We start from the raw sequence: 13,458 nt of genomic DNA, 5'->3' as shown, positions 1-13,458 counted from the left end.
ACAATAATTCACACAACTAATTATTTGTTCAACACCCACCCGTAACATAACTGGCTTCTCCTCCTCTTTGTCGATGGGGTTGTTGGTGCTGTGGACCCATGTATTGGTGCACAAGTGCCTCAGTCTCACAAACGAGTTCCTGAGGGCAATAATACACATAGATAAACATAGATATCAAAATATATTATCTGCTTACAAAAAAAATTATCGAAGCTAAAACCTGGTGATTAACATGCATATTATGATACACTGCTGGTCAAATAAAGCTAATGGCCTTTCCTGGGCTCATTTCCTCATCTTAAACAAAACAGCCATTTACAGTATAGCTTTTTAATAATAACAATAATAATATTAATTTATATTAATGAATATAATCTATAATACATCTATATTTATTTATTTATTCATAAAGGTAATCGATAACCTTCCTTAACCCTTGTTCAAGTCATGTGAACACCTTTAAAAGTCACTAGGTTAGGTTCAGGGCATATATTTGGGAAACCTTTCAAGTCACTGTGACCCCCCCTAAACTCATGTGGTGTTGAATCCTACATTTAATGCCCGGTACACATTGTACAATTTTGGGCTGTCCCAGATGAAAGACGCCCAATCGTGGTGATTTCTGTGGTCGTGGCCTCTACACGGTGGTCATACGTCGTACAGTGAGAGAGGTTCATAGACGGCCACCGTCACGGTCTTGCGACCAAAGATCAGTGTCAGAAATGTAACATGATCATCTCTCAGTGTGTTTGCTGCTACGCCCTACGTCCAATAAAAACGCAACATGAAATAGCGTATTGATCAACGCAACATGGCGCTAAAACTTAAAACTACTTGCCTCAAGCTCAATTTGCAAACTTGCCATGCCAAGTTAGCCTCTTCTCCCTAGCCATGACTGCGCCCATAGTCTCCTCTTTCGCTTCCTCCTCTTTTTTTCAGCGCACATAAAAACCACAATTGCCAAAGTGCGATTCATCTTGCTCTATTTGTTTACCAGTAGCACAAGCTGAGGACATTTTATTCTTCTATACTAACTTACGTCGTAGCCTACAATTCAGTAGGTGTCATCATCATACAGTCTATACGTCAATGTCGTATCTAAGTTTATTAGATCTATGTCGTACAGTGATTTGTAATGATTGCCGAATTGTGTCAGGCATAAGAGGATTTAACCGTCTAAGACCAGACATTGGCTCTACTGAGGATGTCATCACCTCCGTACAGACACCGCAACTCTAATGTGTGGAACATGCTGTTTATTAATTCAGATCTACTTGCATCATATATGTCCAGGTGCTTCTGACTTAAAAAGTTGAAGTAATTAGCTTTAAGACTCGTGCATTTGCAGACTTAAGTTGTTGTGGTTATATTGCGCAATCCAAACCTGAACCTTCCCTGAGTTCATGCCGTTGACTCCAACAGTGCCTGCGGGATAGCTACAGCAGTTACACACACAAACACACATACCGGCTATCAAAGCCTCTATTGTTCTTAGTGTTTAAACACACACACACCCCTACGATGACATGCAGTACCTGTCAGGCCGGATGGTTAATTCACTCTTGTTTTACTCCATCGCCACAAGCATGCACCCGTTCACATTACTCTCTCACACTTTGGCAATGTTCACACTGCAAGCAAAAACGTTCCCACTGGTGCCAAATCTTTTTTTTTATATGTTGATCTGATATTTTAAACGAGGCTTTTTTTGACTCTTGTCTGAACAGGCGATACTTCTAAAGTGAGCCGCATGTGTAAAACATCCTGGCATCGTCAAAAGTAAAAAATAAAATAAAATAAAGAATGCTAGTGAGGATAATGTGCAGTGGAGTTTGGTGTCAAATTGCATGAATTTTTTTGAGGGTGAGGAGGAAAACTTTTTTACTTTATGAAAAAAAAAAGAAAAGAAAAAAAGAACATTAGTGACTGAAAAAAATACTCTACCCATGATTTGGCATCATTTTTTAAAAACTTTAAAATATGTTGTCAACTCTAATGGCTGGGGTCATATTTTTTTTCTTTTTCTTTTTTAAATGAATACTCTTATTCAGCAAAGTTGCATTAAATTTATCAAAAGTGACAACAAAGCCATTTATTATGCTATAAAAGATTTCTATTTCAAATAAATGCTTTTCTTTAGAACTTTCTATTCTTTAAGGAATCCTGAAAAAACAAAATATGAAGCAGCACAACTGTTTTCAACATTGATAATAAGAAATGTTTCTTGAGCATCAAATCAGCATATTAGAATAATTTCTGAAGTATCATTTGACACTGAAGACTGGAGTAATGATGCTGAAAATACAGATTTGCCATCACAATAATAAATTACATTTTGAAATATATTGAAATAGTAAAAAGTGAATATATAATTCACAATATTACTGTTTTTACTGCATCAAATAAAAGCAGCCTGAGTGATCATAAGAGATAACCAAGAAAATCTTAGTATCTATGTATAAGGGGAAATGCTTTAAGAATTAAGAAGTCTAAGAATCACTATCATTAAAAATCTATTTTCATTTCTAAAAGGAATTTGTTTTTGTTTTTTCTTTCATTCCAGAGCCTATTTTTGCACTCAGAAAAATAAATATAAATGAGTAAAATTAGGATTTAGTTCTGTCACGTGTGAAGGATCTGATTTGGGCCTCGTTCAACTGAGGCTTGAACGTGACCAAGAGGGGTGTGTGATATTAGATTTTTGAAGGGAGATTGTAAAAGAATAAAATAAAATAAAGTGAAATAAGATTTACTTCGGCCTAAATGATCTGTCATTCTTTTATATATATATATATATATATATATATATATATATATATATATATATATATATATATATATATATATATATATATATGTGTGTGTATGTTGTTACCTTGTATCGCTGCATCAAAATAGGAAAATTAGTTTGGCTATTCTAATCTTAAAAACCAAAAGAAAAAGAAAAAGCTGATAAAATTGTGGATCGTGATCCTGCCTGAAAAAAACACGTGACGTGATATTTTTGCCATATCGCCCACCTCTACTCTGTCACACACATAAACACGTTTTAGATGGGCTACAAGTGGACATCAGACACGGCTGTATTCCTGGAACGGTTGCATAAACGCCTATGTGACTAACAGGCTTACCTTTGTGTTTATATGTGTGTGTGTGTGTGTGTGTGTGTGTGTGTGTGTGTGTGTGTGTGTGTGTGTGTGTGTGTGTGTGTGTGTGTGTGTGTACGTGCCCTCTGTGCTCTCTTAGACTAATTAATCACATCTACTATGTTCTGAGAGGGGCCGCTGGTGTGTGAGAACGAGGTCATTTTGAAAATTGAAAATCCTCTTTTCCTAAGATAAAACTTAAAGATGATCTCTCTCGCACACACTCACAGCACTCAGACATATTAGATATCGCCACAGTTCAGCTTATTACACATTTGGCCGTTCCTGTCAGCAGTTTAGTGTTGCATGAAATCCATTCAAAGCATGTGATTGAGAGGGCTGTATAATCGATGGATATGTTCAAGGCCTGTAGGCTCAATATACAAGGAAGCAGCTATTGATTCAAAATGCACAAACACACATCCATCATTCTGACATCATTAGCTCATGCTCAAATCAGACTGTATTCAAATAGAAACAAAAGATGGTTGAATCTCATTAAACCTGTCAAGAAAATGTCCAGATGTCACCACAAAATCATCAGAAGTTAATAAGAAACTTATTTTTAGGACACTTATTATTATTTTTTTATATTTTTTTATATAAATATAATGCAAAAAAGTCTGCAATGCAACAATAAAAAACGTATTTAAATTGTAATGTACTTAATATTAATTTATAAATGAATGAAAGAACGTAAATATATATATATATATATATATATATATATATATATATATATATATATATATATATATATATATATGCATGCGTGTGTGTGTGTGTGTGTGTGTGTGTGTGTGTGTGTGTGTGTATATTCTAAATCAACAAAATACTAAATTTACGTATAAATACAATTTGATGAGAATGATGAGAATTATAAACAATGAGAATTTAATAGAGAATTAAAGAAACTTAATTGTCATGAAAATAACATTAAAATAATAATAATAAAAATAATGCCACAATGGAAAACATGTTAAACACTAAAATAAAACACTCACGCATGCATACATACACATATACATATACACACACACCGGGGTGTGTGTGTGTGTGTGTGTGTGTGTGTGTGTGTGTATATATTTATATGTATATGTATATACATACAGTATATGTGTGTGTGTGTGTGTGTGTGTGTGTGTGTGTGTGAATATATATATATATATATATATATATATATATATACACACACACATACATATGAGATCATGTCCAGGTTATGTCCATACATATAAACACAGAAATATATATGCATATTATGTTCTCATGTCATTCACTCATTAAATCCTAAAACAGAATTCCCCCTAACATGTTCTGCTTCTGAGCAGTAAGGAAGATTTCTTTATAAAAAACACTTTCCAAGTGATTGCTCATATAAATAAGGGAATATGGGGGTGGGCGGTTACGCAACATCTGGCTTATGTTTTAACAACATGTTTCAACAACATGGAAAGATATCACGCTGGCAAAGTGCACGGTCACCCTGGTTTCCTGCCTCCGCACCCTGTCGGGACTTTCCTGGCTATTTTCAGGAAAAAAAAGTCAGAATTTGCAGGTATTTGGAAGAGGCAACACACACACACACACACACACACACACACACACACACACACACGTGCACTCTCCATCCTGGAAGCATTTGGGTTTTGTGGTATAAGGAGGACAAAGGGTCTGATGGGTGTGTGAGTACACATGTGATCTAATGTGTGCAGTTTTCCATCTCTCTCCTGTTCTGTCACGCATGATTCATCGAGACAACAGACCTTATAGTTAAAAATAATCAAGAGATGCATGACATCATGAGATGAGATCGACTTGCAGTACCAGGGAGAAAACTACATCTTTCCCGTGACTTATATCCATAGCCATATGCATCAGATACACTCTTTATGTTCATTTAGTGTTGTCTACGACTTAATTGCAATATCCTGCCGGCCTGAGAACAATCAGCCACTGTCTGCCATTGGTAAAATCTTGAGTCAGATCTTATTTCAATCCTCAGAACTTTTTCTGGCAACAGAATAAGAGCGAAATATAAGAGAAATGAATCTAGCGTGTGTGGTGTGAATGCATCAGAAACAGGAACATTTACCGGTCACCCTTCCTCCTAAAAATGGCATTACATTTAGCATAAAAAAGACACTTATTTTTTGCATTGTTCAATTATTATAATTCATTTCCTCTCAAATTCTCTGTTATACTGTAAGGTTTTTTCGCAATTCTAATTATTCTCAATAACTTTTAGTCCTGTACATTACACATTAAACTGTAAACATATTTTTATTTAAATTAATCAAATCAAAACCAATATAATATAATATATAAATAATGCATCATTATTTACTAAAAAAGAACACTATTTTTGCATAATGGTGAGAATTTGGAGATGAAATATGCTTAACTGTCATGAAAAACAGTCAATAGTCAACTAAAGTAATTATAATGGACTTAAAACTACCATCATTTTCTTTAAGCAACAGGTCATTTCTATTTGTCTGTAAACCTATGGTTAAAATGTAGATTTAAAGAGATAGTTCACCCAAAAATGAAAATTCGGTCATCATTTACTCACCCTCAACATGTTTAAAACCTGTATGAATTTCTTTCTAGTGCTGAACATAAAAGAAGATATTTTGAAGAATGTTGGTAATTAAACAGTCGATGGTCCCCATTGACTTCCATAGTATTTATTTTCCATACTATGGAAGTCAATGGGGCCCATAAACTGTTTTGTTACCCAAATTATTCAAAATATCTTTTGTGTTGTGCAGAACAAAGAAACTCATACTCTTAAAGCTGTTCAAGAGGGGTTTTATATCATTATATCAGTTAATGACCAATAGTTTTGAACTGTAACATTTAAACCTGTACAAGGTTTTACCCTGACTTTAATGGTATCCAGTTAGACTTTGGTTGAGTGTACCTGGGTACGAGGGAGTCTCCTCCTCTGAGGGTGGTCGGATCCAGCTCAAATATAGAGGAGATATCATTGCCATCGGGGACGGACACGAGGCTGTACATGACCTTCTCGTTGGGTGTGCGCAGACGTGCTCGCAGGGCATCATGTTCCGAGTCCAGCTAGTGGAGAGAGGAGACATTGTAACCATAGAGACACATCACCTTGGACTGTTTATTGATTATGTGACTGAGATAAAAACTGCTCTTAAGTGAGGCCATTAGCCAAAAAAAAACAATCTTTGATTCGTGACAACTCTGCATGTGACCTGATATTTCTCAAAGCCCTCATGCACGTACAGTTAAAAGAACATGAAGAAGAATGTGAAATCTCTTGATCAGTCACATGTGGGTTCCAGCGAAACAAGTATTTAGTAGTCAATAATAAAGGTAACTGTTGTTGATTCTTAGTTAGCTTCAAAGAAACTCATTTAGATTTTATAAACTTGACCTAAGGGTCCGTTATCGCCAAACATAATGATTAACTTGAGATTTGTATGCAGAGCTTATTAAGTACATGCACACAAGCAACAGGAGGGACTGATGCTATATATCAAGTCATGGTGTTATACTGCCACCTACAGGTGCTGTGTTCACACTGCTCAAACTAGATTACCCGTACCTATAGCGCCACCATGTGGTTGGTTAAAGAAGACATTCAAGAAATTATTGAACACCAACTGTCAAATAAAATCAATTAAAAAATAAATGATCTTTTCTGGGGTTTCTGCAGGTTTTATGAAGGTAAGACATTTTCAAGACCTTTTTAAGACTAAGTAAAGAAAATGTATGAAATATATTCAAGGGAATACAATTAGTCAATATGTTTGCTACATGAAATGTCTAGGGAGAAACACAATTAGATGTATTAGCAGCACTTCAGAGTTTGAAAATACAACTTCCTACACATATCCTTTACTTTTTAATTCATTTTTACAAAAAAAGTAGCTTGATTCGCTCTGTTTTTAACAACTAGAATAGGGACATAACTTTTACTGTATCTTCTAATCACACTTCAATAAAAGTGATGTGCTTCCCCGGGATTTTTGTTTCGTTTTCCAGTGCAATTTTCGAAAGATTTTTAAATCAAGATTAATTTACTGGAGATTTAATGATTTAACTGGAGAATATATATATATATATATATATATATATATATATATATATATATATATATATATATATATAAAATAAAAATTTTACCTGTCCCTGGTTTTCTTATTATAAATACCTGTAGTGCAATTCAAGGGTTTAAAACAGAAATGTGATGTACATTTTTAAAGCATTTAAAAAATTTTTTATTTTTTTTTTTTAAATATGAATTATTCGAGCTGAAAGGCTGTTAAAGTTGTAATGTTTGCGGTGGGTCTACTGAGCTAGGTGAATAAAGTAGTTATTCATCACCAATGCAATTCCTGTGTTTTGGATTTTTCTCTGTATATAAACCGTCTCCTTTCTGTATCCATGCAAAAGCTTGTTTTATATAATCATGAGAGTTATAATACTTGATATAATTTTGCACAGAAAAGGTTGGTAGACATTTAAAAAATGTAATTACTAAAAATGTAGTTATACTTTTGAAACAATGTAACAATTTTGACTTTTAACATTTAATGTGTTTCCCCCATTGCTTTCATTGCAACCAGTGTGGTTATTGCTAACTTTAAAAACATTTTCGGTAATAGAACATAAAGCAAAAAAAACCCAAAAAAACATGTATATATAAATATTAGATGCATAATGAAAAGAAAATTTTTTCATAATGAAAAAAACTGATTTTTTTTTTTTTTTTTTTTTTACGGTTGAAAAACTAACATTGCTTAAACTAAAACTAAAATAAATTCATTAAAACTTAGAAATATCACACAAAAAAAAAAAAAAATTAAAATAACGAAAGCACATAACAAAATGACTAAAACTTAAACTAAAATTAGAATGAAACATTCAAATAAAAATTACATTGTATAAATAATATTAAAATAACACTAACTGTAACTGCATTTTGCCCACAAATCCTGTTGATAGGTCTTGTACAGAACCACATTTTAAAGATATAATGAGCAACAAAATCAAACAAAGTTACAAAAAACACACAGACAATTCACAAAAGCTATGCAAAGAGGATTACAGAACTAAAGCGGCAAGGAGTGGGACAGGGGCATTCTTTGATTTTGGCATTTGACAAGAAGATGAAGGTATAAGCTTGGTAAATGAGCAGGTCTACTTATCATCAGGTGCTACACATCATACCAGTTAAAAGCATCTTGAATAACTGATAGTACCTGGAAGTTAAAAGGTGAAAAATCCGCCACCTGAAGCAGGAAATCAAAAATGTAAAAAACAGCCAAAAGTTTAGTTAAGCTTCCATCCAGCACGTATGCAAACACACAGAGTACACAAGAATGACAACTATTTAACAGAGTTAAAACCACTTACAGATGAACGTGATTCCTGTGACTCTTCCACATAGTCAGGATTAACCTGTGAACGGATAAAAACCATCAAAAATATCCTCAAAATGAGAAATCAGATCATTCTATTTGACAGATAAATGATCAGGATATGAATTGATTTATTAAGCATAACTTAATAAAGAAAGTCCTGATCTTTGAACGGGTTTACTTGGTTAGCAAGATATGTTTCAGAACTTGACAAACAAGATTTTCCTTTCTTGAAAGCTTAAGGTCCGCATGATTTCAAATTTTACACAACGCACATTCCTGGTCCAACCGTTGGTATTCAAAACAAAAGATTCTTAGTAACAGGGTTATTATCATTAACTAAACAATTAAAAACAAGTTTGCTGATTTAAATAAAGACTAAATAAAATAACACTTAAATATTAAATGGAAAAACTCAGTTAGATAATTCAGTTAGTTGCTAAAGCAACATTTCTAATTTGCATTTAGTTTAAGCTGAAGCAGTAAAACTACTAACTGAAAAATAACTGACCTAAAAGTGAAACTAAATAAATGAGTAATAGCAATATTTTTTTATATATTTATAATAAAAATAACATAAGCACATAACAAAAACTAAATATTAAAATTAAAATTAAGAAATAAAAAATATTATAATAGTATATAAATAATATATCATCAGATTTCATCAAAAATATCTTAATTTGTGTTCCGAAGATGAACGAAAGTCTTACGGGGTTGGAACAACATGAGGGTGAGAAATTACTGACAGAATTTTTGGGTGAACTATCCCTTTAAATGCAAATCTGTCATATTAAGAGATTTGTTGTTGCATATCCTGTAAAAAAAAAAAAAAAAAAGTAAAATACTTGCTTTTTTGATTGTTATAGGCTAGATATTCCAGTATACATCTCAGGTTTACATCCAAATATCCTTAAACATATCTGTCTACCCAACCATGTTCAAAGAACAGTACCCTAGATGCGGTTAAACCTGCACTATGTAAGATTTAACCAATTTGGCGTCCAATTGAGCAAAAATGAGCTCAAATGAGGTTTGAGGCTATGACAGAAACAACCAGAGAGATGTTGAAAATCTTACAGACTGCAGATTTCAGGCAGAGAATATCTAGAGGAAGTTAGTAAGGTTCCCTACCCAGAGAGAGATGTTAGTGCTGATCTGGGAACAGCTGAGAGATGATCCCGAGCTAGCAGAACACACCTCACTCACCTCTGCAGCCAGGTAGGATCCTGTGGCCAAGTGTTTAAACCTGAAAAGACTATTCCAGTAACCAGCGCCACCACGACACGGGTCATGCTGAACCACCTGAAATATGAGATCAGGAGAAAAGTCAATAGGAAAGCATACGAGACCAACAAATATATTATACATGTTTTTTTTAAGCTCACCCTAAAATACACAAATACATACAAATCCTGTGACAGCTATAATTTAATGCATAAATAAATGCACAGTCGTTCGCATTTGTACTCTGCATCGAATATATATATATAAGAGGCTTATTTTGCTGCATTTGTACAAGCCGTTTGATCAGTCATGTCACAGGGCTGTTGCACTCACAGTGTGGATGATTCACATTTGTGTCGAAGACTCTGGATTTATGGAAGAGAACTTTTACAAAACAGAAACAATCACTCATTTTTGAGCCATTAATGCATCTCTCAAATATTGTATGCACTCGTCATAGGAAATCAACACATGCTTTTGTGAATAATTAAGCGAGGCGGCTTCTTATAGGATAAGGACATGCGGACTCATGAATAATTATGAGACACGATGAGTCATCGATGTACTATAGGGTGTAAGAAAACGTCACATCCTGTAATGTTGACACAAAGGCTGAATCCGAAATCGCCCCCTATACCCTTAAATAGGGCGCTATTTGAGGGGACAGCCATTTGTAGTGGTGTCTGAAACCATAGTGGACGTTATTGAGTGGACTCATTCAATCCCACAATGCACCGCAATAACGAGTGTACAACTGATGAACGCTCAACGGCTGTCCGAATTCACTCACTTGTTTTCATTTATTCCTTCAAGTGAACAGTATTAGTGGACTTTCAGATTCAGCCAAAGACTAATTTAAACCCGGAAGTTGAAAATAGTCTAAAAAAAAGCTTAAAATTAACTCGTTTTCTCCTACGATTAAAACTAACGGATGGTAACATTGTATTCTATGATGTGCAACACCCATACCTCCATTAAAATCTCAGAAAACGTAGTTTAGTGTTTCATGACAAAACATGCAACTCACCTCCACTTCCCACAATGCTTTGCTGCTGGTGGCAGAGGTGGCGGACTGGCGGCCAGTGGTTCGTAAGAACACATGTTGCTTCTTCCTGTGTTCATCGCAAGTGAGAAACTTCTCCTGCTCGGCATGAAACAGCCGGACCACGTCACCCTTAGCAAACAGAAAGAAGGAATTAGCACCATCGCGTTCTGAAAACTGCCTAGATGATCCTTCAACAACAACTCCAAGAACTATATTTGATGTGTTTACCCCTTTAAGAATGATTTCTTTGTTGTCACACCATTTCATAAATAAAACAATCTTCCAACTAGTGTTGCAGTTCACCGAGTTCACCTGAGAAGAACGGAGGAGAAAGAGAGTCTTAAAATAACCTATGGTATTTTTTTACATCAGCACTTACTAAAAACAATAATTTACAATAGAGAGATATTCTGGCAGAGAAAGTGGATCTTAAATCAAGGTTATCATAGCTTAAAAGCCTTCACATTAACACTGGGTTCAGGGTGTTCTAATTGCATGGACAGTAATTCCATTTTTATGCAGCTAAAGCTAATTTAGAGCCAGTATGTTTCAATTTAAACTACTTATTGCATAGCCGTTAAGAGTGGAATTTTATTTACATATATTCATGCTACATGGTGTAATGCACATCAGCACAAAAAGATAAAACTGAACAAAAAAGCTGGCAAACCTCGTTGCAGCCAGTATTGTCCACTAACTGATGGGTGCTGGCGTGCAGAGGCTGACCTGCGTTCACAGGGTTCAAAACCACTTTATCTCCAATCACAACCTAAAAGAGAAAAAAATAAAACTCGATTAAAAGATATTTTGTGAAGTAATTGTGCAAGGTTGTTGCACGTGCAAAACTAAGAATGACAGGGTGTCCCTCACCATTTTTTTATGTGACTTACATGAGAGTGACTGTCATGTCAACATATACTTTTGTGGGAAAATTTACCATCAGAAGTACAGCTGGGAAAATAAGTAAATAACTAATTAAATAAGTAAACAAAACAAATAAATTCAAATTGTATCGGTCACACACAAGCATAAACAAGACGACTCTCTGCACACAGCATACAATTAACAAACAAATCTAAAGTATAATAAATAAGAATAAGATCAAATGTAAGGATATGCTATAATGATTATTTATTGTGACTGTTTATTAATTAACATTACATATTAAATTAAATAATAAATATTAAAATTAAATAAATAAAATTGTTCTATTTTTATCTTTTTTTGTGTTTTTCTACCAGTCACACTAAATGACTCCCATAAAACTGCACAACTTAAGTCTGAGTGACACATACAAGATTCAATAATGCATCTACACAGAAGATATGTATGTGTTATACAGCAATCCAATAAACAGGCTCAAAATAAAGATCATTTAAATAGACAATCGACTATTTATATATAAAATTCTTTATTATGGATTGTTGGAGTATTTATTATAAATTATTTATCTGTGCACATCATAATTTTTTTAATTCAAGCTCCCTCATAATTTATCAAAATAACTTCCCCTCCCTCTTGCATCATCTCTTCTCTTCTCTTCTCTGATGACGTGTTTACTGGCACGAGAGCGGGGAAACCTGTCACTCACATGAGATCGACCAATAGCAAACCACAACCATCCAATCAATTCCCAATGGACAAAATCAAGTCCCACATCTTTTCTTATTCGAGAAGCTGTTTCACTCTGATATACGCCACAATAGGGAAGAAAATGCTATCCCAATTCTGACTTTAAGCTCAATTAGTTCATTTCACTAACTTCTTTTAAATTTATAGATCGAGAATACCATACATTTAGGTTATCTCTTGTCGTGCCTCAGTTTTACACATATTTATATCCAACAAGACCAGACTAAGTTCAGTTTCAAAGTATTGCCGTAGTTTTCCATTATGGGGGCTCAGTGTCAGAGGCGCTCTCTCCCACAGAGGCCATTTTTTATGCCATTAGCAGGGGAATTCAATGCTGTGAGCTTTGACATCATGTAACCGTCATTGGGACCTTATGTAAAAAACACTCTTTCCCCCAGAGATCAGCAGCGGATGACACCCCATGGCCTCCATGCAACTACATCTAATGGAGCAAATGGAGAATGTTTTATGCCTGGTTCTGTTTAGATCACATCTTTTCCAGAGGCTTAATGGTTGTTACTTCAGTTCAGGCCATTTAGAGCCCCTAGTGAGTCCATTTGACATCACAGGTCCATTTATTTAATCGCTGCTCATCTCCGCAGAAACTGCCTTTTGCCCTTCAGAGATTATGATATATAAACTAATGTTCAATCATTTGGGGTCAGTAAAATTTTTACGAATTTTTACGAATTTTATACAAAAAAATTAAGAAAGTAATACTTCTATTCAACAAGGATGCATTAAACTGATCAAAAGAGACTGTAAATACATGTATAAATGTTACAAATAAATGCTATTCTTTTGAATGTGCTAGTAATTAAAGAATCATCAAAAAAGTATCATGTTTCCACAAAAATATGAAGCAGCACAACTTTTTTCAACATCGATGATAATAACAAGAAATGTTTCTTGAGCAGCAAATCTGCATATTAGAATGATTTCTGAAGGATCATGTGACACTGAAGACTGGAGTAATGATGCTGAAAAATCAGCTTTGCATCAAAGGAAT

The 13,458-nt window shown here is 34.3% G+C and overlaps 1 protein-coding gene across 10 annotated transcripts in view; it reads right to left on the bottom strand.

Annotated features, from left to right (window-relative positions):
• Positions 1–13,458, bottom strand: part of itpr1b (inositol 1,4,5-trisphosphate receptor, type 1b) — a 129,287-nt gene that overhangs the window by 90,479 nt on the left and 25,350 nt on the right. For 3 of the 10 annotated variants that reach the window (XM_082155438.1, XM_082155442.1, XM_082155445.1), the window contains exons 7-14: positions 11,488–11,586; positions 11,046–11,129; positions 10,800–10,946; positions 9,746–9,850; positions 8,541–8,585; positions 8,387–8,416; positions 6,073–6,227; positions 40–139 (exon numbers count right to left, since the gene is read on the bottom strand). In XM_082155438.1, the coding sequence (XP_082011564.1) occupies positions 40–139; positions 6,073–6,227; positions 8,387–8,416; positions 8,541–8,585; positions 9,746–9,850; positions 10,800–10,946; positions 11,046–11,129; positions 11,488–11,586 (765 nt within the window). Of the gene's footprint in view, positions 1–39; positions 140–6,072; positions 6,228–8,386; positions 8,417–8,540; positions 8,586–9,679; positions 9,851–10,799; positions 10,947–11,045; positions 11,130–11,487; positions 11,587–13,458 lie in introns of all 10 variants that reach the window. The other 7 variants (XM_082155441.1, XM_082155444.1, XM_082155437.1 and 4 more) reach the window with 4 other exon arrangements.

The sequence above is a fragment of the Leuciscus leuciscus genome (assembly GCF_965113295.1).
Source record: "Leuciscus leuciscus genome assembly, chromosome: 23".
Lineage (NCBI taxonomy): Eukaryota > Metazoa > Chordata > Actinopteri > Cypriniformes > Leuciscidae > Leuciscus > Leuciscus leuciscus.
Note: the sequence above shows the minus strand (reverse complement) of the source record. Positions and strands in the feature narration are given on the sequence as shown.